Below are 26,281 nucleotides of genomic sequence, written 5' to 3'. Positions count from 1 at the left end.
TTCAAATCACTGAACATATATTACTAAGATATTTAAATTAAGATATTTCTAAATTATCAATTAAATTAGAGCAGGCAATTTCAGTATCCTGAAAGTAACATAAATTCAAAACTTTCCCCACCATCTCCCAGATCTTTTCAAAGCAGAGCTCAGTGTAGACACTGCAGTCAAGCCTTCCTGGGAGCAACAGCTATGAGAGGCCTCCACAAGGCTCAGGTCTTGGATGTGGGAAAAAACATCATGCTTCATTCATCCTCTGGTACCAGTACTTATATAAAACCTATTTGAATGGACAAATTTTCATAGACACTAGTGTTTCTAGTTTGTTAAATAAGACTGTCTTTACTTTTATTCCATCTTACTTCTTGTTTTGCATTTGAAATACACCAAAATGAATGGAAAACTTTAATTGACTTCTTCAGGCTTTGGATCAGCCCTGTTTTGAATCAATATCTCTGCCTCAGCTTGTTCTCAAATGAGTGATGCAAAAGGCTAAGCAGCTCTTTTTATCTTTGACACAGTATAAAGAAATGCAGCATCCTATTTCATGACCATAATATGATAGGGGACACCAAGCAAATACTTCTTGTATACTTTAGTTGAATTCTTATTCTAACAGTTCAACCATGAAGTGGGGCATTCCACCTAGGAAGGAAAGCATCTTTTCGTTATCTGGCATTTCAGGCGAGAAATCCTTCTGTTTGAACTGATGGGTGAACATATCAGTTTATGCTGTGTCTCTGCTAGTGGAACACAAAATAGAAGTTAAAAAAGCATGCAGCACTTCAAAGAGGTGCTCATTGCTTTATTTTAGGAACCTGGAATGGAGGCGGATTAAAAAAAGCATGTTTTGTCACATTGCATGCAACACAATGTAGTGACATTCTGCAACAAAATGACAAAATGCCAGGCACTGTATGGCAATAGAGCTCTCTAAAATAATATCCACTAGTCTCCAGTTTAAATGACTGTCAGCCATCTCTTGGCCTTACACAGCACTGGAATGAAAAGGCAGATCATTATGGGTTAAATATTTGTGGAAGTGATTATTACTACAGCACACCACAGCAGCAGATGTCAGTCTATCCCTAGTGAGACACCAGATCTAAGAGTAGCTGCTCTTCTTTTGTTTCTAAGATGTATTTTTTTCCCCTTGCAGGAGTAGTGAGAGGATGTCAGAGACCCAAGGTATCAGAGTGTGATCTCCAGTAACTAACTGGCTTCTGTTCCTTCCTCCAGCACTAAGTGGGATTTTATCCTCCTTGTCAAACTTCCCCTAATTTATTCTTCTATCTGTCCTCTAGTTTTCCTAGCACTAGTGAGATGACTCAACCATAGCTAAGCAGCTGAGGAAGTGTACTTCCATAAGGTTAATGGCAGTGCAAAGCCATGAATTAATCAAGTAAAGCAAGGAAAAGCAGCACAAGCTGAAGTTGCCAGTAAAGTCACAACCCTTATTGGCCAAAGAGCAAGGAAATTTCCAAACATGGCTAACAAATACCTATTTTTTCAATACTGTTCCTTAAACTCTATGCATTTCATGTAGCCTGTACCATAGGAAACGCTAATTCCTTTCAATGCCGATCTGCAAAATGAGTAGCTGAATGAAAAGAGGTGGAAGGACAATTATGAGGACTTTTGCTTCACAAACCTGACACAATAACCACAAAAAGGGAAAAATTACTTTTAACCCCTAACCCAGGATGTCTAAACTGTAGAATAACTCAATTATGCGCACCAGTTCTTCTATTTCTTAGATTTTCCATATTAGGAATTCCTTACCTATTGCACATGATGTAGTGGAATAAGTCTGCATAAAGCTTTGAATAAATGACAGAAGCCTGAGTACTTTGCTTACCTCACTGACCAAATCTCCTGCCTTTTTGGCTTGCTGTATATTAAGACTTCCTTCTGTGATACACCCAGCTCCTTTCATCCACATCAGATCTGCCCTGTATCGAAGCTGTAGGGGAAAATGCTATTTATTGGAATGGGGAACACAGGTACAATATTTGTATGTGAACATGGGCACCCCTTGTAGTTTCAAAGACATTGCAAAGACTTTTTTTAAAGTCTTGTCATTAAAAAGTAATGTAAATCAGTGTCCATATGAAATGCAAATTAATGTCAAACTGAAAATGTCTATGAACACTTATACTTCTTGTAACGGTTAAGATATACATCAACTTACATCACTCTGGAGACCATAGGCCTTCTTTGCCCATTTCGTCTTCATGTCTTCTGGAACCACTGTGTATTCATGGAGTCTCTTTCTATAATCTAAGTCACTAGCAAGTGCCTGGGCCTTCTTAGCATGTCTCAGGTTTATCATATCCATAGGCAGATGGAAATGTGTCTTACTCTCCTCAAAATCTTTTTTGTAGGCAATCTAGAAATAGAAGGGATGAAAATAGTTGGCTGTATCAGTGTGTTGCAAAGCCAAAGCTATCTTAAATCTCCACTCTTGTTTGGGTCCTTATGCAGGTTAGGCAAAAAACATATGTAGAAATCAGGGTCTATGAGGGATGGCAAGATGACAGGATGAATTTTGCAGACTCTAGAGACATCTTTATTACAGTACATCTTAACTTTAAACATATTTTTATCTGTTTCAAAGTTTTATGTAGAAGAGTTTATATTGAGTTTTTAATAGGATGTGATTTTCCTGCCCCAAAACAAGGACACCATCAACCCAAAATTCCCTATGAGAACAAAAATACAGTGCAAACATTGCAGATTAACAGGTGGAGAAAGGAAACCAATTTTTGTTAAACGCTTCCAAGAGTTTCTTATAGTGAGAGCAGTAACAGTGGTAGATCACAAATTGTTGCTGAAAGATTCATAATTATGAAAAACATCTTTTGAGCAAGAGAAACAATTTACCTCACTACTCATCTTGGCCACCTGTAAAGAGTGCAAAAGTCTGGAATCTTTGGCTCCAATTGCTTTTCCTTTTGATTTTTCATATTCTTCTTTATATTTAATCTGTGAAAAAAAAATTGTTTAAGTCAAAGAACATTTCCAATTACCCAAGATGTAAGCAATAAGTTTTTCACTGGTGATTTGGATGGTCAAAATTTAGAAGGGCTTTGCCTGATTCTCATTTTGTCACGTCAGATTTCCCAGATTTTCTCAGAAATCCCCAAAGTGCAAAATTGGTCTCATTTATGTTGTCTTTAACCTCACACTTCAAGGCTCACTCCTTTAAGGTAGCTATGTTTATAAACTTAAAGTCTTCCAATTAGCTAAATTATCTGGTTCTTAAAGCAAAAGATAAGAAAATCAATAATAAAAATCAAGCAAGGAACTCAAGATTTGGTTTTCTTAATGAGGTGGGATTTCAGAATCAGCATCATTGCAGAACAGTTTCCAGGAAGAGTTTCTTCCTTTTCTGCCTCTCCGCAGGTTAAGTATCATGAGATAATTTGTTTAAAAAGAGTTTGCTTGGAAATTTTTTTAGAGACGTGTTTATGTTGAAGAAGCAGACTAAAGAAATAGGCATTCCCTTTGCAGTGGATAATAACAGTATTTTTGAGGCTATAAACAATTCAAAATGCTGAATTTTACTATGGGGTTATTTTGCAAATTTTGCTTCCTTCTGTACACTTGTATTTAAAAAAATAATTTTCAGAGAGTGACATTTCATAGTAGAGTCTGAGAGAGTTTCTAACTGATCAGCCATTGAGAAATTCGGACAGCCAAATGCACAACTTAAAAATCCAGATGAAGTGAGCTAAGCTTTATTTCCCTGTGCTATAGCAACTTATATAAATAATAATACCTAGGTATTTATATATAACATACATCACTGGCAAGATCCCTTGAAGCTTTGGCAGCAAGTAAAGGCAGAGAATCAAGTTTCATTTCAAAGCCCTGGCCCTTACTCTTCTCCCAGCCTTCTTTGTACTTAATCTGAGAAAGGAAAGACATCAACATGTCACTAACACATGAACACATAAGATCTTCAAACAAACATGAAAATGACTAAGAGCAAAACAGAAGTAGAAATATGCTCAGTCCATAAACTGGAACCTTCTTAAGGTACGGTTCATTATAATTGGCCAGGATTGAGCCAAGAATTTTATTCTAAGAGTTTACAGGCACCTTAAATCCCAGAACATGCACCAATAGCTCTTAATTTTTACCAGGCATGGGGGAAGGAACTTCTTCAAAAGTGCCTGTGGTTATGTCTACATACGCAAATCATGTCAATCAACAGGAGCTGATCTAGAGGGCAGAACAGCTGGTGCTCAGAATCAGACGTCACACTACTCATTTCAGGATTTCTTCCCTGCCATACTAGAGCTAGTCAGGTCCCATACACTGAATACTTATTTGTAGCTGAAGTTCTTCATGTGAGATGCTGGACAGCATCTTTCAGTTTGGCTGCATTCAAAGGGAATCCAGCTCATGTGTTCTGAGACCACCCCAAAGTGTGAAGCAAGGCTCAGTGAAGAATCAGGAGATTTTCTTGAGCCAAAATATGCATGAGAATCACATGTTTAGCTTCTGAAAGTAAGTGGAGTTAAAGTACTAGTCGTTTAAGCTCTTTTTCAATTCTGAACAAGTATGCCTTCATGCATACTATGCATGCATCTAATGAAGTATCCGGGAAGCCATGATTTCTGGATTTGTTTTTTTGTATGGTTATATTTTACTAGTAACTAGTGAGCATGCATCCCAACCTATTATAGCCACTTTGTGGTTCTGCAACACTCTACCCATGCAATTCAAATAAAACTTAGGGGTAGAACACAAGGTATGAATATACCAGGAAAAACTTCCAGTAATGCCAACTCACAATCATGAAAAATTATGAAACTGGTTCAAAAATAACAGTCACGTCAGTTAGTAAGTCTGGATTTTTTTCTGGTTTTCCACTTATTTGTCTCATTGGGCATTTTTTCCTCCAAAACTATAACAATGGAGGCCTGAAAAAATACTTTAAAAATGAAATAGAAATTACACTTTTCCAGCAAGTGCTTGATTTTAACTCCCATGTATCCAAGCAAGTCACTACGTATTGTCATGAATTATGAATGGCAGCAAAAGTGAGTTTGATTGAAGATCACTAAAGTCACTGTGTATTTTTCCATTGACTTCAGTGGGCTTTGAAATATTAGAACTGTGAAAATGTTGGGTTTTCATACAAACACCACCTCAGAGGCAGTTAATTTTGTAATGTGAACACTGATTTACTAAGCAACTTCAAATTATCTGAAAAGGTCTTGAAAAAAACATAGTGGTTTCACTATACTTGAGATTGTATCCCTATCTATTCTGTTTACCATATTTCATGCTGGTTAGTAAAGACTGATGATAAATATTAAATGCTTCCAGAAACACTGTCATCATCTTTACATTAATTTCTGTCTATTAACAGCATCATGAACACCAGCATTTCCACATTGTGTGGCTTACCTCACTGTATAACTCAGCATTGGCTTTTGCCTTGACTAACTGAGGTACATCCTGAGGTAGAGTGTAATTTGTTTTTGTCTTCTCATACTGGGCTCGGTAGTTCAGCTGCCATATAATGAAAAAGTCAACAACAAATTCAGTTATTTTAAATTCACTAAAAATATGATCATTACATTGGTTGCCTGCTGTTGAATTTCAGGCTAGTAGTGCCATATGTTATAGATACACTCATAGGTACAGCTGACATAAATATGAGGACAATAAGACACTTATAACTTCTACTTAGGTACTAGAAAGTAAAATGATTATTCTATAAATAGAATAGTTACTGATTATCTATAAGTAGAAAATATATTATTAAAAACATGCATTAATAAATACACAGAAGACAAAACCCTAACAAAGCACACAAATACAAATCTTAAAAATGGAGGAAAATACTAGATCTACAGGTATGCTTGCCACTTTTTTTGAAGTTATTTCATTCAATTTGTGTTCTTATTTTGGTTGTAAATCTGTAGATGACCTATCAAGAATAATCAAGCACTTCAGTGCTACAAATGCTATGAAGCAGAATTATCTCATAATTCTAAGAAACAATGGTGGCTAATGATGACAGAACTTACATCACTGAGCTGCTGCGCATTTATCTTGGCTTGAGCAATTTGTGGAGTGCTGGCAACAGAGCTGTACTTCAGCTTGTCTATGCTTTGCCTGTAGTTTACCTAGTTTAAAATAAAATTTTAAAAAGATTTAATAAAGGAAGAAATGTTCAGACTGGAAAATGAGAGAGACAGTAGACTAAGCTTTGTTAGCTAATACTCTGGATAAATCATTACTTAAACCATAATAAATTGAGGTAAGGAAAAATGCCAGGATCTCTTGGATGACATATGAGTTAATGCTCTGAAAATTTCATAGTCTGAGGTCATAGGTTTTATTTTACTTTGAAAATGGACTTCATTTATAGCTCCTCTCCATCAAAACCCCAAATTCTTAAAAAGATCCAGTTTCAGCTGGTTCCCCAAAGCACTCCTACAAAACTGATGTTCTTAACCATCACTTAGACTGTTTTTATCTTTATTAGGCTTATCTTTATAAAGGAACATGGTTAATGTCTATTAAGAGGTCTGTCCAGTGTAATGCTGTGCAGAGCAAATGAACTCTCTTACTCTTTGTCTTTATTGAATCTTAAAGTAATAATTAACCATGAAATCTCCCTGTGTGGTAAGAGCTTGTGTGGATGATGAAAAAAGAAAAATATATATTTATGGTACAAAACAAAGTCATTTTAATGTCAATTGTTGATAGGATTGCAGCCCACTAAATTCCTAACACATTAGCATGGTAGCAGCAAAAATGATCTATAAAATGCATATATTAAATCCCAAAATTATGCAAGATAAAAAAAAAATCGTGAAGCATTCTAGCAGACCTGTTGCTGCCAAAGGACTCAGTGTTACACTGCAGGACACAGTTATTATTCTCTGTAGGCCTTAATTAATATTCACTGTAGTTAATCACCACCTTGTAAACACTGCAAATGACATTGCTTAAAACTAGTCTCTTAAGAACATTTTTTTCCAGCAAAGTGGAATATATTTCTAGTGGCTTTGAGTTATTGAGCTATTTTAACGCGAACCTTCTTATCTCAGGTATCCTCACATAAACTTGTTCTTTCTGCCATAATGACAAAACCTAGGAAAAAAGGCTCTCACAGGTCCAAAGTGATCAAGGTATTTAAAACAGTTCATTTGCTTCTTTATAGAGACAGAAAGAATTTTAACTCCACCAAAGGGATATTTCTTTTTAATTGAAACTCTGTATTTACGGCTACTTGTGATTCCTTAGTGTGTGAGAGTTGTATTCTTAAAGAGTTCAGAGTAAACATGTTGGTTATCAGTGAACACGATGAGTCCTGGGACTGTTTCAAGCTACTAAATGATGATCATGACTAATGCAACTGAGTCTCTGTGGCCAACGGATTTAATGTTCTCCAAACCCAGATGCTGACTATGAACTGTAGTACTGAAATGTTTAGAGTGAGTAGAATTAATTTGTGCATTTTTGACATGAATTCATGCTTACTTAGAACTCTTTCAGGATAAAGTGCTCTCCGCACTAAGCAATCAAACGCTGGTCTTCATTTCTTAAAGCTTTTTCAAAGACAAAGCTGACATTACTGCTGAAGAAGCAATAGTGCGTCTTACATTTGAAGTGTATCAAGCACTTCCACAAAAACATCAGGGTTCTAAATTCTACCCCACTATGGTACCATCTTTTTCCTGGAAAAGGTATTCAGGCCCAGATAAATCTCATATGTTAATGGTCTCTTTAAGGCATCTCGCCCCTGGTTTTTTGCAATTTCAATGGAAAGACAGGTTGTATATGTCTTAGGGAGTTAGAAATGCCCTGCAGAGGTGCTGCTCTCTTCCTGCTGATTTTGTAAGTGATGCCTGGTGACTGTGCTCCTATCTAAGGCACAGGGTAAGTTCCCAATGGTAGATGAGACCAATCAAGCCTTCAATGCTTGTGAGAGGTGAGAGTATGGTATCTTCTACAGTCTGATGTCCTCCATTTATGTATAGAGCACATATAACCAAAGCAGTACACAAATTTCTTCACGTTCCGTAAGTAACTCAACCCCAAGCACAGAGGGCACTTCTCTCACACGGACCACAAGCATGAGGAAGGTTATGTGACCAATTCGTTCCCCTTCAAAGGGCAACACCTCTCTTCAGGGATTTCACAAAGGATGAAAAGCCTATGTAAGTCTCCCTACCCCTTCTGTGCTTGATGTTGCTGTGGAAGCTGCCCAGGATGGTGAGACATTTTGCAACACAGACTAGGGATAAGGCAGAACTCAGCCATTTCACATCACTTACAATGTGCTGAACTGAAACCAATGCCAGGAGGTGGCAGCACTTTCTACTCCTCTGAGCCCTCTTGACTCCCTGCAATATTTTGCTTTAACTTTGTTACCACTAGCTGCTTGCTCCCATGATTAAATCATCATTTGACACATGCAATCTATCACAATCTTTCCTACAGAGAGATGATGAGCCATGCAAGTCCTAAGGAAAAAAAAGACCCAAACCAAAACATATTTACATCTTTCAAAGGGACCAACTTCCTTGTTGTCTGATATGAAGGAGTAAGAGTAGCTGGGTAATTGTAGTCAACACCGTCATGTTTGTAATCAGATTTATAGGCTACCTGAAACACAGGGAGAAAAAAAAAATCATTCTTTTTCTTTTTTTAAGCTGTCATTTGTTTGAATAATTATCAGTCAAGAGGAAAGGAGAAACAATAATATTAATATTAAATGCAGGAAACAAAGTAAGTTCAATGTCATGAGTGACAAAGAAAATGAAATTATTTGCATAGTTTAGCCACTAATTGATTCTTTTTCAGCTCCTCAATTAATCCAATGCCAACAGTGGGAGCATTAACTTAACTTCCACCTATGACACATCTCTTTTATCTTTCTGCTTAGTTCTCAAGCTTCTTACAGATTTGTAAATAATGTACTTGAAGGAATGGTATGTAACAAAATAGCTTCTTGACTAACCCAGTAAATTAAATTGGAATCCAGAAATCTTCATTAAAGACTGGGTTTTTTTCAGCAAAGGTCTGACCCTGGGGGTGGTGGCACAGCAACCTTCAACATCCTACTGATGTCAAAAAAACCTGAAGGAGCTCAGTATGTTGCCAGATCACTGAATTTGCTTATTTTAACTTCTTCCACACAGTGAGTTATAAATCAGTACAAAAGGTTTTCCAGAATTTCCCCTCTTCTTAACATATCTATCCTTCAGATCTCCAGTACAATATGATCTAAAGTTTTCTATCAGTCAGTTTAATTCTGGAAAAAACTTAAAGACCAGAAAGCAACAACCATGCAAGCGTGATTAAAAAAAGACTTACATTGCTTGCCAAGCTGCCGGCTTTCATGGCATGTAGCATTCGTTTGTCCATGCCGATACCTACATAATGACCTTTCATCTCATTCTGGTAGGTTTCTTTGTATTTAAGCTGTACAAAAAAAAACCCAAAAAACAAAAAAAACAACTCTGAGAAAATATATTTCATTTTTCTATGAGTTTCCATATGTTGCAGCAGTGAGACAAAATATTACAACTGTGGTCTACTAGTGTTGCACCACTACAGAAATTTATAACAACCATAACAACCTTTGTTCTTTAAAAAATAAAAACTAAACCCCTCCGTGAGTTTCCTATTTTCAAGGTGTCATTTACATATTCTTCAGATCACCTGAACGTCACGTAAAGGACATACCTCTGCATTCTGTTGCTGCGTATTATTTCATCAGAACTAAGTATTAGAAAGAAGTTGTAGGGAAATATTATTTGTACATTAACAAACAAATACTCCTCTACCAAAACTGGACTCTTTTGGTGCCGATTTCACCAAGCCCAGAGCAGGGAATTCAACAACATGGTAAATTAATCACTCCACCAACTCATCTGTATGGCAAAAGCTCGACTCCTCCTGGATTTCAGAGAATGGTACCAAGCAGTATAAAGTAAAGTTGTACTTCAGTATCATGAGATAACAAGCAGTATAATTATTAATATTTTACTGTCATACAGTAAACATGTTCCTCACTGACAGTAACTGCAGTAAAGTATATTCTGCCTACCTTTCCAGTCAGGACATGGACATACACAATGAAATAAGTAACAATTATGATAGATTACAGTAACAACTGACAACTACTTGCCAGATTAGCAGTCTATTGTAAGTAAATTCTCTTCATATATCATAATAGTTCTTTTCATAATCCTATATAAAATAAGACCCAGTTATCCATCTGGACAGACTAGGATAGGTGCTGTACACAACATGGGTTAAAATCAGTTATAATCAAATTCCCAGCACACACTTATCTGAAACACACACAGAGATGTCTTGCAATTCTAGCAGCTACCAGGTTAAGCAAGCCACACATGAGGTATTGAAAACTTACATCACTGGTGAATTTTGAGATCTTGCTCACATTCTTGAATTGCGGAGTATCACAATAGTTCATGCTGTAGCCTCTGTTCTTTCCAAGATCCTTCTTATACTCCACCTTAGTGACAAAAATGCACAAGGGAAAGGTTAAACTTTAACCTGCTCTGTCAAGTTCCTCCACACACTTTTTATTAGCCAGACTCACTGTTCAGAGATTTTGATATATGGCTTTCATCAAATGGCTTATGATGAAAGTTAATACGAAGATGATTTTCATATGCTCAGTTCTTGTTTTATAGGCAAAAAAAATGCAATCAATTTCATTCATTTGGACCTCAGCAAAGTGTATGAGACAGTGTCATGAGGAAAATTATTAAGAAAAACAAGGATCTACAAAGGAATTTTCAGGTGAGTGTGGAGCAAATGAAAACAGAAAAAGCAATGGGTGGTTTTCAACAAGCAGGATTGAACAGGGGACACTCACCAGCAGAATTATTCAGCGAAAGTTTAAATACAGAGCTGGTTTAATATTTTCATTAAGTACCGTTGCTCTGAAGTAGGAATGTTGAGGGTGATATTTAAAGGGGCAATGGAAATGAGACTAAATTTAGTGATGTAGGTTAATATATGTCAAGAGTAGTCATGAAAATTTCAGCTGCAAGAGCTCATCACCTGGAAAGGCTAAGAAAGAGAAAACTCTTCATATGTAGGCTGACCACAGAAAGATGGCAAGATGCCAATGTAACACAGCCATGAAAAAGGCAAATGCAGCTCCAGGCAGGAGGAAGAGGAGACTTTTGAGTAGGCACTGGGCAGTGCACATACCATACACCAGGTTCCAGCAAGAACTCAACACTAAATTATGTTCTCTTACAGTCATTCCTTTTTAAGGAACACGCACTCAGCCTGTAAGAGCTGCAGTGAAAGACTGTGAGAGATGAGAAGATTTTGGCTTGCTTAGTCTAGGAAAAAAAGGTAGAGAGAAGAAAATTATATGTGTTTGTAAACATCTCAGAAAGGTAATCATGCAGGGAGAAGAATCTTTTAAACTAAAGGACAATGTTACAACAAACCACAATAGTAATAAAGTGGACAGGAGTAAATGTAGGATAGAAATTAGAAGAAGAGGATTATATAATATTGTGCTGGAACAACGCGATCCAGGAATCGTTGGCCCAGGAGGCCCCTTCCAGTCCTGCTTCCAGGAGTTTTCATTATTGAAACTTTTATACTTTGACATCTCAAGAGTGCAAGTTTTTAAACTGCCATGGGGAAGCTCTAGAAACTCACATTTATTAATAGCTTTATAGCTGATATGACACTATAAATAAATTAGTAATTCAGAGTCTACTGAGAATTCCCTAGCAATCTTCCCTTGCCAAGCAGAAGAAGAATGCATTATCAGTAACTCACAGTCTTTAACATGACGGAAGAAAACAGAAACGTGCATTAACAGAATGGTACAAATTTTGGCTCTGTTGGTGTTATTTTTTAAATTATCAGTAGAACCTTCTTTGAAACACTCTAAGGTACATACCCAAGTCATCCTAAAACATTTATGAATATAAATTCACAGCACATTAAGAGCACAATTCAGGGGTTTTTTTTAGATTTCTATTCTTCATGTGGCCAAATCAGAATTCCTCTTCTGTTGTTAATTTCCCATACTTTCTTACAGAGCATTGGAAGTGCCAGATAACAGCACCTGAAAATTTGTTTTTGCACCTTTCTCTCCAGTCACTGTGCTACAGACAGATCATTGCCCATGTGTAATAAGAAAAACAGCTTTTTGTATTTGTAGTCCTTACCCATCAGTCACAAATGTTTGTATGAGCTGCTCTCAAACTTGTTATCAGATCAATTCAACCCCTTACCTCACTGACAAGCTTGTTAACACTTTGGGCTTGTTTCAGGACTAAGTTGTCTTCAGCCGTTAGGGAGTGAAAGTGAGCTGCACCTTTCATCTTGGAAAGATCTTTCTTGTATTTTATCTGAAAAGAAGTAGGCAAAATTATAAAATAGGTGTCTACCTTTTCACCATTGCTATTTAGACCGGCTTCATGAGTCAGGATAAGATTTTTCCTATTCTTGCTTTGATAAGCAAATAGAACTTGCTAAGTTGAAACACTGTAAGTTGCTACTTCCTGAAATAAACCACATATAAAATCACAGGCCTAACAATCCCTGTCAAGCCACTTCACTAGACAGCATTTTTTAATCCATTTTTTGTTGGATTGAACAGCACTGGTTGTTGTTCATAGCGTGAACAGATAGCTAGCGGATCCTTGGCTAGTGACTAGCTGGAGCTTGTGTGTTCTTCTGTTACTGAAGTTAAGCCTCAGTACTGTAATTTTACACTTCTAGTCAGAGAATTTTGTATAGTTATCAAGTGCTCTGTGAACTTTTTCTTTTGTAGAAACCAGCTTTTTAAAGAAGCTGTGTCTTTTTGCACTTAAAATGTTTTTAAGGAAATTATTTCTCTACAAAACCAAGATTGAAATAAGGGATCTGTTAATTTAATTGCAACATCAGGTTATTGACTTAAATTGGGATTGGATGGGTGAAGAGAGATAACACTTACATTGGCCTTTTACCAAACTTTGTCCAGCGAAAACCCTATTGGGAATATATTTCAGTATTCTTTGCATACAAGGAGATGCTTACGTTTTTCATCTTATGTTATTGCTTCAAAAATCAGATTCATAATATACAAATTAACAAACTGTTTTAAACATGCTGAAGTGCAAAGTGTTTGGGTTTGGTGGGGGTTTTTTTACAAGTCTGCACACAGTTTCTCAGGCTTTAAAGACAAGAAACAGCTTGATAAGTACTCTGGTGTGCAAGCGTTACTGCTATGAACCAACCCTTCTTCTTGCTCCAGGTATTACAAATTAGAAAGGAAACTACTGACTATTAGCATTTTGAAAACCTATGAAACTGCCATCTTTATCTGGAAAGGTTAAATATTTCATGTTTAAACAAGGGATCACTGAGTTTTTCATCAAAATAGGGATTAGTCACAGAAGGTTTCAGGGTTTTTTTATTCTCTCAGTCATAAACTCAGGTAACAGAATATGACTGATCCTTTCACTCTAGTTTACTGCTAGTGTCTAGTCCAGGCTAGACTGAAACACTCAACTATCTGTCAGGTCCCCAGAAAACAGACTGAGCTCACCAACTCAGGTAGCCCCATGGGGGACAGGTGTCCACAGTTCAAAGGCTGTCACTCACAGGAACCCTTCACAGCAGCCACAGTGTGGTGACATACAGACTGACTCTTTCTTTGTCACTATGAGAAACGGTCTCCTCAAATAGGACTGGGGATCTTTAATCAATGAGCTGAATGCAAGAATTGCACATTGCTACTTTTTCTGCCAATTCTTTAGCTTACCACCCAAAACTAAAAATCCCCAGCCTAGAAATCAGCTCTTGTGAAGTGACAGTGTCATACTCCATAGTTGCTTTTCCTCCATATGACTTGCTTTGCACTAGAGGCATGATAGATCAAAATATCAAAACCAGTACCGCTCATTCATCCTCCATTTATTCACTACTGGGAATACCACGGTAGTCCACAGGATGATTAAGGCAGTTGAAGGTTTCATTAATAATACAGGTACAGATTTGCCAGGAGGGTTAACCTAACAGTAGGGATCCCCATTAGTTGCTACATCCATCTCCTCCCTCATGCAAGTTGGAGCTGTGTCCCTTCCTATTAATGGATATTATTAATCCCCTGAGCCATGCAGTTCCCAGCAATGCAGTGAAATGTCATTGTTGTTTACTTCCCAAGTGTAATTTTAGCATTCTCCTCCCAGGCACTGCTCTGACAAACTGCTGTTTTTAATTGTTTATGAATTGTATTGATTCAGGTTTCATACTTACATCACTTGCCAATTCATTTGCTTTCTTGGCATTTTGATAAGCTGGAGTGATCATAGCAGGAAAGCTTCCTTTCCCTCTGTGTTCTTCATACTCATTCATATAATCCTGAAGAAAATTCAGAGTGTTTACTCATCATACATGAGCAGGTGGGACCATGGGTGATTTCACAAAGCCCCTTATTAGTCCTTATTAGTAGGAAATTTCATTGCTTCATTTTGGTGGGGTTTTTTTATGAAAAAGAGAATAAAATGATCAAACTGTAAGAATAAAATCACCCATTACATCAACTGTGCCTGTAAAATTACTTATGTTGCATTGCAAGAGAAATTTAGGTAGCAATTAGTTGTGGTCAAGACAGAATTCAAGTATACAATGATATACATCCTTCTAATCTCACCTCAGTTATTACAGAGATGATACCTGCTAGCCCCTGTCTTTGTCAATAGATGTTTCCCTGGAAAGCTATAAAAATATCTAACGATTTGGGCAGCCAGGAGATTTGCTTAAACTTTCCAAGTGTCGCATAAGGTCACCCTTCCTCTGTGATGTGACAGAAGTATCTTGATCTCTCCATGGCCACTTCTCACATCATAACTGACCAAAAATAATATTTCTCTAGTGCAGCGATACATCTTGAAGAGGGGTTCATTAATGAAGTAGAAACATATAAAGAACTAAATTCCTTAGGAAACAAAATCACAAAATTCCATTTGCTTGATTTAAAAAACAATTGTTGTGGACTTAATACTCTTAAATCTACCTATAGATAAGTTTAGGTGTAAATTTTTGACAATATGAAAAGCATTTTGATAATTTAATAACAAAATACTGGAGTTTTTTTTAAAATGGTAATGCACAATGATCATCCCAAAGCTTTCTGTGGCAAGATCTGGGGACAATACAGTAAGCATACAAACAAGTAAGATATAGTGTAATGTGTCTTTGTAATATTTCGTAAATCTTTGTAGTTAAGAGTCAGTTTAAGTGAAAAAAAGAACATGTGGCATGTCAATAATGTCATGAAGAACACAAATAGAAAGGACTATAAATATCTGGGATATTTCTTTTGTGACTTCTCAATGCAAAACAATCCACTGCAGGTCATTTTGTGCACCAACAATGTCATATCATAAGATAGGTCATATAATTCTGTGAACAATATAATGTAATTATAGCTATTGCATCTAAATTATTCTATAAACAGGCATAGAAAATAAAAAATATCCTTGACTAATAAGCTGAGTTAGTTTCTTAAAATACTGTTCCTGAGCCTGAATTCTTCAGACTAACTTGCCATTTTCTTTTTCTTCTAACATTCTCAAATACATTTTTATATAATTTCTAATATTTCTCATATTACAAAATAGTATTTTCAAAGTTCCAGATAATTAATTTTAGCCATTTCTAAGATTATTTTAAACATGAACAAAACAGGTGTTCATGTTCAAAACATGAACAACACAGGAATTTTACAGTAAGATTACTTAAATTGTCTCATGTTATATATATATTTGTATGATGTACCTCCATGATCTCAACAGTGAGAAATCTAATCTCTTTAACCATCTTTCACTCAGAAAGATCCATTTATTTCAGTGGCTCTATTTTATTTGAATAAAAATATCAAAATCCAATCTACAAATATTAAAACTCAAATTAGATTTGAAGTCTATGACTGAAGTTTCAAAGATACTTCCGAAGAAAAAAAAATTAAATTAGTTCTAAAGATAGAAGCATTTTAATGCTTGAAAATACAGTTAATGCTTTTTCAAATTCATTTTATTTGCTTATTCTTACTAAAACTTGCAGTAGTTCAAAAACTAGAAACTGAGTGAAGGCTTCATTCCTACATATTCTAAACTCACATTCTTAAATGATGGTTTGCTTTTCACACATTGATGATGTTGGGTTGGACAGAAGAAGTGAAGAAATGTAAAATCCCAAATGTCTTAGGACAATATATTGCCTGTTCCTTCATTTCTCCAAAGTACATGGGTCTCATGAGGAGGTAGGATGACAAACCTGAGACTAACCATATAGTTTTGTTTATACAAAACCACTATTCAGTTCCTTTCAAATTGCCTTTAGCTGTATTCAGTTCTATTCAGCTGTACTATTTCCCTAACTTAATTGTAACAGAACTTTGGATGCATTTTGGGAGACCACAAAAATAACTGCATTCCCTTAAAAATGAAACAAAACCAAAATGAATGCCACAGACCGAAACTGAACTATAGCTTATTTGTTCCACAAATACAGAACTACAACTTGTCAAGATTACAATACCACTTCTGTAGAAGAGCTCAAATCCAAGAAATCATGTACAATCTTCAGTGCTACTCGCACATATTTAAAGCTGAAAAGCTTCTAAGATTTCTAAAAATACTGGCAGGGAAAAGATGCCTAACTACTAATTTTCTACCATTTCACAGCCCTTGCACCTTTTCTCCTGACTGAATTTACATTTTCTTTCTCATGGAATGGGAAAGTTTCCACAAGTAAACACTTTTCAGTGTGATACATAACACCCCCACAATAGATATGCATAGTGCACACATGCACACAGATAAAATTTACCAAGGTAATGCTTACCTTTTGGAATGTCCCTACTGTAAGGATCGTGCAATGACAGTGCATACACCTTGTAGTCTCACCTTTTAAGTGAAGTATTTTAAGTATATTACACATTCAAAGCATGGTGCTGTTGCACACCATCTTTTCCTTTGAGACCTTACTTTCTTGTACAAGAAAGAAAAGTGAAAATAGATCTTACTGTAGTTTCTAAAGTTCTGAGCAATCAGCCATAGCAATGATCAACGCCGGCATGGATATCTCTCAGATGTTACATACCTGGCCATACTGATCTACATTTTCTCTTGCAAAAGTAGCATCTGTTCCAGCTGTATGGCTGGCTTTTCCCTTGATCTCTTTTTCATATCTTTGATGATACTTCACCTAACAGGAAAAACAAAAAGGAAAGAATAATCCATATGAGTTTTGTCTGGTACACAGATGCTGCATAATAAATAATAATCAATGACATGAACATGTTGACAATAAAGGATTGTCAAAAGATTGTCAAAATTCCCATTGCCACAAATCTACAGAAGTCAAATATGCCACCTGAAGATATAATAAAAGTAGTGGTGTATTTTTGAATAATGCAGTAGGAACATGGGACTTGCCATTTCAACCTAGACCATTAGTTCAGTGTTTTTAGCACCACTTGTTTTTCAGTGGCTAATCCCTGATGCTCTAGCAAGTTAAAAAGTAGAACCGATTGTAATGTAAATTCATGGTTACCACAGAGCATGTTTTTTACCACAGGGTCATCTGAACACCATTAATAAATGGGCTCATTTCAGAAAGATTTAGGCAGCCAAACTTCAAGTTTAGACTAAGTTTTGCACTACCTTTGCTGGTCAAAATAATGTCTGTAACCTGGCACTGCCCTTTAATCACCATGTGTTTGCTGACACAAATGAAGGGTTTTCCACAGATCAAAGGCAAACAAAAACATGTAAATATTTTAGAGTCGGTTGCTTTTGCCTTCAAAATTACAGATTGCCTCTTATTTTCCTCAGTGACTCTTAATAACATTTTAAATTCACTTCTATTGAGTACAGCACATGTTATCTTCTCCAACAATAAGAGCTTTCCTTTCAGTCTCCAATGGCAAAACACAATTAACTGTACATTTTGAGGCAATACTGATGTCCTTTTACAATGCTTTTTAAAGAATACAGAAGGATTTGTGGTTTTGTTATGTTTGGAGAGGAAAAGAAAGCCAGTAAAGATTAGTTCATCAAGGAGTTAAAAAAACCCCAAGAGTAGGACAGCAAAATTAGTGGAATAGAAAGCTGTATTTTATAAACCTATACCTATGTCAAATATATGCATGTGTATATGTGTGTGTGTATATACTTAATATATATATATATAATTGCTATTCAGGAAGCTAGTTTCTTGCATTCACAAAAGCCTCATCCTGCAAGACCATAAAAGAAGGAATAGGAGAATGAACTGTAAGGATCAACTGGGAACATGTAAAGTCATGGCAAAGAGAGCTCTACAAACACAGCCCTCCCCTGGTACAAGGTTATCCAGAGATATTGTTGCTGTGTAAATCAGAGCTACACTTCAGCCCCTCTAACTCATACTGAGTTGGGCAGAATGAAATCAAAGACCTCCTGCTGACTCCTTATTGTCTTCCTTCATACTTGTATGCAACAGAGGTAAAGGTGACACTTTTGCTTACAAAAATCTAGAGTGTTGATTCACAAATAAAATACCTAATTTTCTCTTTGTGCATAAAACTCAACTTCATTCCTGCAAAAGACAATCTCTTAAAAATCTGTGCATGAAGTGCACTGCTAATTTAAGTCCACGATGTTAATGGAATTTCTGTCAGTAAACATTTTAATCCAAAATTTGTGTGACGTGTTTGTCTTTTCTTCCCCAAAAGAAACTTTGCTTTGGACACTTACATCACTGGCTAATTCATTCGCTCTCTTGGCTATTTGATAAGCTGGAGTGATCATAGCAGGAAAGCTGCCTTTCCCTTTCTGTTCTTCAAAGTCTTCTGTGTATTTCAACTGTAAAAAAAATCAAGACAGTTCAGGAGCAATTAGACCAAATGTATCTTGATTGCACACATAATCAGTTCTTAGAGTTGCAAAGTCAGGCATCCGAAGGCTGTCACCTGCCTAAAGGAAGATGAACCATGAAATCTGAATCTTTACAATGTAGTGTTTAACTACATGACTGCATAACTTCTGCAGGACCTCTGTGTCTCATTCACAGTATAGGATGGATCACAGCTGTTTAAAGAAAATATACCAAAGTTGTCTGCAAGATGCCCATTTGATTTATGTTAGAGTCAGGCAGCTTCCTTCTTTACTCTGCATGGCACTCAGTTGCTGGGTATAGAACTGATCAGTTTTCTGCCTTCAGTTCTGCCAGCCAGCTAGTCCCTAAAATGGCCTAGAACTTAATATGGTCCTTTATAACTGGAAGTATTACATACTTAATGGTAAACTGAGTTTTCCCTTAAAATATTATTTTTTTTCTTTTAAGTTCATAATTTTAGGTGATTTATAAATGTCCTAAAAGCCACCTGTAGAGTCAAAACAGGTCAACTTATTTTATTTCACTTACATGACTTGAAAGCTGTCCTCCAACCTTTGCATGAAGTATATCTGGAGTGTCTACAACAGAGGTGAACTTCGAAACTCTTTCTTCATGTCCCCGCTTATATTCTACCTGACAGAGAAAACACGAAATACGTATTACAAACAATAAGCACTATTTTCTATCACAAGGCTTCAAGAGAAAATGGGCAACAGGAGTCAAGACACTCCCCACTGTACAGTCAAGCTATCAGTATATTTAAGGCCTAATTTCCTTAAAGTGAATGCCAGAAACAGACAGAAATGCACCTAGATAATCAAATTTTCAAATGATAATAGATTTATGTGAGCCATACGTTTGATCAAAATATCATGAAAATGGTCATGAATAGCCTAACTAAGATTATACTTCACTGACAATGCAGACTGTGTACAGAAAACAATGCAATGCTTTAATTTTTACGGGACTTATTTTTACTTTACTTTCTTAGTTGAATTGTTGCTTTTATAAATAAGCATTTTTCTGTGCATAAAGTAGCTTGTATATAAATTAAAGTCAATATTACAGGTATTTAACTTCAAATAGTAAAGAAAGCAAAAAATGTCAGATGTAAATAAATAGATTAATAAAGCCATAAAGGGAAGATAAAGATAATTAATTAAATAAGCACTTTAGAGTCATTCACAATCTTTTTTAGGTTGTGATAAGTTACACCAAAAGTTGCTACATCTTTCAGGAAATATCTATATTGTCATTTATCTTACATGATTGTCTTCCCAAGCCAAGTAGTTTGTTAACCCTGTTCCCTGCATCATGTTAAAGTTTTCTCACTTTGCAGAATTAACAGTACAACAAATCTTCATCATAGAACCTACTGTCTAAAGTGAGTGACCTAAACCCAGGATTCTTCAAATTCAGAAGTCTAGCATACATTTCTTTAGTAAAAAACTGTGACTTACATTACTGCTTAGTTGGGTGGCTCTTTTAGCAACCTGATAACCTGGAGTGATCATAGCAGGAAAGCTGCCTTTGCCCCTCCGCGGCTCATATTCTTCTGTAAATTGGAACTAGAAAATGAATATTTTGTGTTTTCTTGTTACAGAAGAACCCACTGTAGTTTAATGTGATTATTCTTTCAATGCCTGCTTCCTAAAGATACATATCACTTCATTTAAAAGTAAACACATTAAAGGACTTCTACCTTATAAGTTTGTTAGGTAGAAATATTCCCTACATACAACGGAAAACATTCCCCATTCACATCAATTATCCACTGTTAATTGGCTATGTTGACAGAGTCACTAACCCATTGTATGGGCATAGACAATCCATCATAATTCAGAAGTTATTTTCATCAGTCATGGAAATATAATCACTGAAAGGTCTACTGTATGGAAAATGAGACCTGTTTTCCATCATGAGTTCTGCTCTACTGAGGTAAACAGCACTGCCTGCTAGATCAGGTCACCTCAGATATCATTGGTCAGTACTTGAAGTACTTGAAGTACTTGAATACAATTATAAACATATAAATGTATGACTTCTGGGATGGGCAATAGCACCATTCTGTGTCTTTAATCATTTATATGGTTAAATATTGCTACTGACAAAAGTGAATATGTCAGTCTCTCCCTTGGTAACATCTTACCAAAGACTGGCTTTGATGCACTGGTAAGTCTTCTAGAATGATAGACCACACAAATAAAGCTATTCCAAACATCAGCCCACTTACATTACTCAGAGTCTTCTGTGCCTGTGTTACCTTGACCATCTCAGGATCTGGAATGCTCCCTGAGTACCATGATCTTCCTTCCTCACAGGCAGCATAGTAAGCATTCTACAAAAGCAAAATTAAGTAACTACCAATCTTCACCCTTGTTTTAATATACAAACAGCTGATCTGACAGAAAAAAAGGAAACACACACAAAGCTCTGGAAGTGAAATTTACTCTCTGCAGACGTAGAGCACAAGGCCTACACTCCACATACCTTCAGAATGCCAGGGCAGAACTTCTATAGCAAGAACTGACATCAAGATGTCAGGATCTAGGATCCTGGAGTGAGACTCAGATAACTCCCCCTGGGAATCAGATCACTGGTTGTGAAGCTTCAGCACCAGTAGGAAGAAGATACATAGAGTATGGCTGTACATGCCACAGTTCAGACAGCTAACTATATACGTACACTCTTCTTTCCCTGTCTTCTGATTCTTGTACCCTAAGCTATAATCAAGCTATGCTACCTTGAAAAGTTTAGCCAAATGAGAAGCAATGGCTTTTTTATCATTGAAATGCTGTGAGTAAAACCCTAACACCCAGGACTGCCAAGGCCAATCTTCGGTCTCCTGCAGGCTAGCGGTGTGGAGACTTGAGGATTTTTTCTTACCTGGGTGGCCAGTTGTTGGGCTTTATAGGCAGCTTCAATTTCTCTGGACCTTACATCCCATTGAAAGACTGAACTGTATTGTTCACCCTCTCCTCGATATTTTATCTAAAAAACCCAAACAAAATAAAGACTTGGTTTTAGTATTTTGTTAGTACAGACGAACACCCCCCCATCTTAGGAGAACAGTAAGGGAGACAGTCTCTTAGTCAATAACAATACGGAGTCTGTATAAGCTGCAGCAACAAAAGGAGGTGAATGCAAGACAAAAGAACAAAAACAGTGCAGTTCCCACCATAACAAATCCATGTAGTGCCTGCTAGTTTTGGCTGCATCTTACACCGGTCTGAAGGACAGCTACTTCCAAAAACACCTCTGGCCCCGCTAGGCAACCCTTATTCTTGTCTGTCACACACTGACACCATCAGCCAGCCAACCATGGGACAAATTAGATCAGGGAATTCGTATGTAGGCTTTTGCCGTGTTAGCTTTCAGCTATGTCAGCTCCTCCATCTGCCTCATTGTAAAAATTACCAACATCATCACAAGAGTAGCAGAGGAATAATATGACTACACAGAACTAATTTTATTAATGATTTACTTTAGTCATAATGTTTACCTGTGTCTCTGTGTTAGATCTCCAGCTGTTACAGACCAGCCTAATTTTCACTGCCAACTAATAATTTCACCCTGAAGACACATTTGCATATGATATGAATGCAGAAATCAAGGGACTATGACAAGCACACCTGATCCACAAAAACTCTACAGCCCACAATAAAGTCATAGGATCATAGAATCATAGAATGATTTAGGTTGGAAGGGACCTTAAAGATCATCTAGTTCCAACCCCCCTGCCACGGGCAGGGACACCTGCCACTAGACCAGGTTGCTCAGAGCCCCATCCAGCCTGGCCTTGAACACTGCCAGGGATGGGGCATCCACAGCTTCTCTGAGCAGCCTTTTTCAGTGCCTCACCACTGCCACAGTAAAGATAAAAAATACCAACCAACTTCTAAAAGCTTGCAAAACTCTCCATCTTTTTCTCCTTCTCCCTCCTTAGATTAACACTACGTACACCCTGCTTATGTACAAAAAAAGGCCACATAGCCTGTAGCTCTATGCCATGCAAAGACTACATAAGTACTTCTTCCATGACACCCATTCTTGCCAAAGGAGTTGGCTGCATTTAGCCCTAAGGTCACAACTCTACTTGCTAATCCACATGCAGCTTCTGCCTAAGATTTCTGCTATTATTGGAGCTGCACATCCGTAAAGGAACAGCACATTACAAATGAAATAGAGCATAAAGTTTTGAAAGAGTTATTTGGTCTTTAGATAATACTTTTTGGGGAAATAATCTATGAGGATTGGAAATCTCTAAGAAATTTTAAGCAGAACATATCAATGCAGCATTAGATGAAAGAACTATTACCCAATAAGAAATATTCTACTCTCTTATTTCTCTGCACAGTGTCCACAAAGCATCATGACTGTGTAAATGTAAATGACTACTATATTTAGTCTTGGGTCATCACTGTCCTACTGTTACCTTCATTGGAACAGCATGTAGAAATACAACTGAAATCACAGCTCTGTTATACAACTCTCTCTGCAGATGCAAAAAATAACAGACCCTGTCCTGAAGAGTGCAAAATCTAAACTGACCGGCCAGAAAAATTACCAAGCATGAGTACCATTATTCCCATTTATAAATTAAGTACAGAGGTACAGAGAGATGAATGATTTGTCTGCTCACATAGAAATTCTGTGTAGAGGGTGCGACCTGAATTTTTATCTCTATGTTCAAGTTGGTGTCTCAAAGTAAGACTTGTGTGAGAACATCGTGTTAGGATTGCAGAAATGTTACATTTTCTGCATAAGAAATAATTTTACCTAAAAAACTCCAACAAACTACAGTAGCTATTGACACCTTTTCCCAAGTTAGCATTATTTTATACAACTGCCGATGAAAAAGTTTTTCTGCACTGAAATTTCTACAGAAGTACTCCCTTTAAGTACTGCATAATCAGCTTTTTTACTACCCTTAGCAGTTTTCTCTCTGGAGAAGAACCTCATTATGTGATTGAAAAGGACAGAAGGTGCTTTAGGTGTAAAAAACAAGGGAAAGTGATCTTTGAGCTATAATTTGTCTGGCGTGTATATTCACATGCACTGGAAGTATCAGAGTCTCATATCACTGCCTAAAACCAGAAATAGAACCTGCAGTAATCCCAAATTCATTCCTGAACAGATCTGTCACACACAGTTTAAAGTAAGTGTGATAGTCACTGCTGAAATAGTTACTTCCCATGATATTGCAAAAACGGATGCATAAGAAGGCTGTACAAGAGTGATAAAAGATACAGGGTCTAATAATGGCTATTAATGTACCTCAGCTTTGGACAGCTAATACAGAACATCAGAATGAATTTAGCTATAATGTCATAATCTAAGAAATACAACCTTCTGTTTTTATTTTAATGATGGCTAAATCACATCAACACACATTGGTTTGCCTACTAAATATAGCCATGCAGTGCGCAGTACTATTTTAGAGTATAAAAAGACACGACATTCAAGAAAACAGCGTGACACATAGAAGTGAGATAGGTATCAATTACTGGCCGTTTCTGTATTTCTCACTTCATGAAAAGCTTAGAAATGCAAGTCTGAAACAAATGTAGGTGGAGGAGAACAGTGCGAGACAGAGAAGACTGGCCGTGGGAGGAAAGAAGACCTGGAGCACCCCTAGCGGTTCGCCGGGGCAGAGCAGCCTTTCACAGGGCAGAGGCAGCTAAAAGGCCACGCAAACTGCTCCATCCCGGACGCCTCAGCATTTCAGCAAAAACCATTTTCAGTAAAACCACGCAAAGCTCCCTGGACTTCGTGTTTTCTCATCTCTGGTTTGCCAGCAATACTTGACAAAGCATTTATGAGAACCTTTGCCTGTGTTCCACGGAGACAGAATTTACTTTTTGTTTCGTGCCCTTTAGTCTCAGTTTCGTAAAGATCACAAAGCAAGTAGGTCATTCTTGTTTCCAATGGCTGCGTAAACCCCCCTGATTTAGTTTTTAAGCTTACATAGCTCTGGGAAGTTTATACGGAAAATATTTCCATGTAGATTATCAGATACGGCAGGTGAGAAACTGCTACCCATTTTTCTTTCTGAAAGCAGAGGCAAATTCATATCTAACTTTTCTTTCTCACGAGGGAACGCATTTAAAAAACTATGATTCAAACCCAGGCTGAGATCTTACTGCTCTGCAAGAGCACAGGAGGGTAAGTAAAGAATACATATTTATATTTCTAAAACACGATACAAATATGATATCAAAATGTAAAACAAAGTTAAATGTATTTGGCCCTCAAGCTTCTTACCTCACTTACCACTTCTGACAGGTTTTTTGCATTCATATTTATTGGTGTCTCAAATATGCTTGTGAACGCATTGTTTTTTGGATTATGCCTAAAGAAGGAAATTGTAAAAGGATATTAGGAATGTAGCAGGCAGCCCACCAGAAAGGTTCTCTTTGAGGACTCAAAAACACAATACCAGTCTCCACCCCTCTACACATAACTTTCCCCCCACTCACACACAGATCTCAGATTACGTTCAAGTTATTATTGTATTGAGTAGGTGCCTAGAGCAAAATTAATTTTAATGATCTTCATATCAATGCTGTGTTTCTAATAACAAAAGAGAATAATAGAATAAAAAACAACTGTCATCTCTTCTTTTTCTGCTGACAAATTTGACAGGAATTGATCATTATAAAATAAAAACTTCCTAGAATAAACCAGCCCCAAAATCTGCATTTTATACATTTTCCTGATGATCAGCTCAATCTTGTTAACTCTTAACTGCTGATTTGAAAAGCACTGAATTTTATGGTTGGGTTTATTCTCTTCCCACAGCACTGAAATTGAATATAATTTGCTATCTTTTAACACACTGGACAAATGAGGAGGCTTTATATACAGTAACAGGAGTTTCCTATCATTTGTGATTCATGTAAATCCAAAGATATGCATGAGGGCACTAACAATACATAATTTCACATCACACATGGGACCAGGCTGAGTCCAGATAGTGATCTTCTGTTACATTAAATTACTTGGCTTTTTAAACCTTTGCTTAAAAAAAAAGAAAAGGAAACACACTTACGCTTGACAGTAAGGCTTTTTCTCATGGCTAACAAAGTTGTTTACTGTTAGCATCATCTTGCATACTTCACAGTGAAAACAGGCTTTATGCCATGTCTGGAAATACAACAAAAGAGAAACCAAACAGGCATGATTGTATTTCATTATTATTCTGTTGAGTTTCAAATCTCAGTATTGATCTTTAACATTAATTTCATGAATTTGAAGAATCCTTCAAATACATGCCTATTATTAACTCATTTCAGTTCTGAAACCAGTTATGAGTAAAGAATTTTTGGAACCAAGAGATTTGCACTGTGTTAAAAGTGCCAATCCATAC

General features: G+C 36.7%; 1 protein-coding gene across 1 annotated transcript in view; it reads right to left on the bottom strand.

Annotated features, from left to right (window-relative positions):
- Positions 1 to 26,052, bottom strand: part of NRAP (nebulin related anchoring protein) — a 53,675-nt gene extending 27,623 nt beyond the window's left edge. The window contains exons 1-19 of the mRNA XM_005443876.3: positions 25,964 to 26,052; positions 25,177 to 25,264; positions 21,799 to 21,903; positions 21,146 to 21,250; positions 20,373 to 20,480; positions 19,441 to 19,545; positions 18,771 to 18,878; positions 17,134 to 17,238; positions 14,284 to 14,388; positions 12,273 to 12,389; positions 10,412 to 10,516; positions 9,349 to 9,456; positions 8,533 to 8,637; positions 6,048 to 6,146; positions 5,422 to 5,526; positions 3,805 to 3,912; positions 2,884 to 2,985; positions 2,192 to 2,389; positions 1,859 to 1,963 (exon numbers count right to left, since the gene is read on the bottom strand). Of these exons, the coding sequence (XP_005443933.2) occupies positions 1,859 to 1,963; positions 2,192 to 2,389; positions 2,884 to 2,985; positions 3,805 to 3,912; positions 5,422 to 5,526; positions 6,048 to 6,146; positions 8,533 to 8,637; positions 9,349 to 9,456; positions 10,412 to 10,516; positions 12,273 to 12,389; positions 14,284 to 14,388; positions 17,134 to 17,238; positions 18,771 to 18,878; positions 19,441 to 19,545; positions 20,373 to 20,480; positions 21,146 to 21,250; positions 21,799 to 21,903; positions 25,177 to 25,264; positions 25,964 to 26,019 (2,037 nt within the window). The 5' untranslated portion in view covers positions 26,020 to 26,052. The remainder of the gene's footprint in view (positions 1 to 1,858; positions 1,964 to 2,191; positions 2,390 to 2,883; positions 2,986 to 3,804; positions 3,913 to 5,421; positions 5,527 to 6,047; positions 6,147 to 8,532; positions 8,638 to 9,348; positions 9,457 to 10,411; positions 10,517 to 12,272; positions 12,390 to 14,283; positions 14,389 to 17,133; positions 17,239 to 18,770; positions 18,879 to 19,440; positions 19,546 to 20,372; positions 20,481 to 21,145; positions 21,251 to 21,798; positions 21,904 to 25,176; positions 25,265 to 25,963) is intronic.
- Between the last annotated feature and the right edge of the window lie 229 nt (positions 26,053 to 26,281).

The sequence above is a fragment of the Falco cherrug genome, chromosome 9 (assembly GCF_023634085.1).
Source record: "Falco cherrug isolate bFalChe1 chromosome 9, bFalChe1.pri, whole genome shotgun sequence".
Taxonomy (NCBI): domain Eukaryota; kingdom Metazoa; phylum Chordata; class Aves; order Falconiformes; family Falconidae; genus Falco; species Falco cherrug.
Note: the sequence above shows the minus strand (reverse complement) of the source record. Positions and strands in the feature narration are given on the sequence as shown.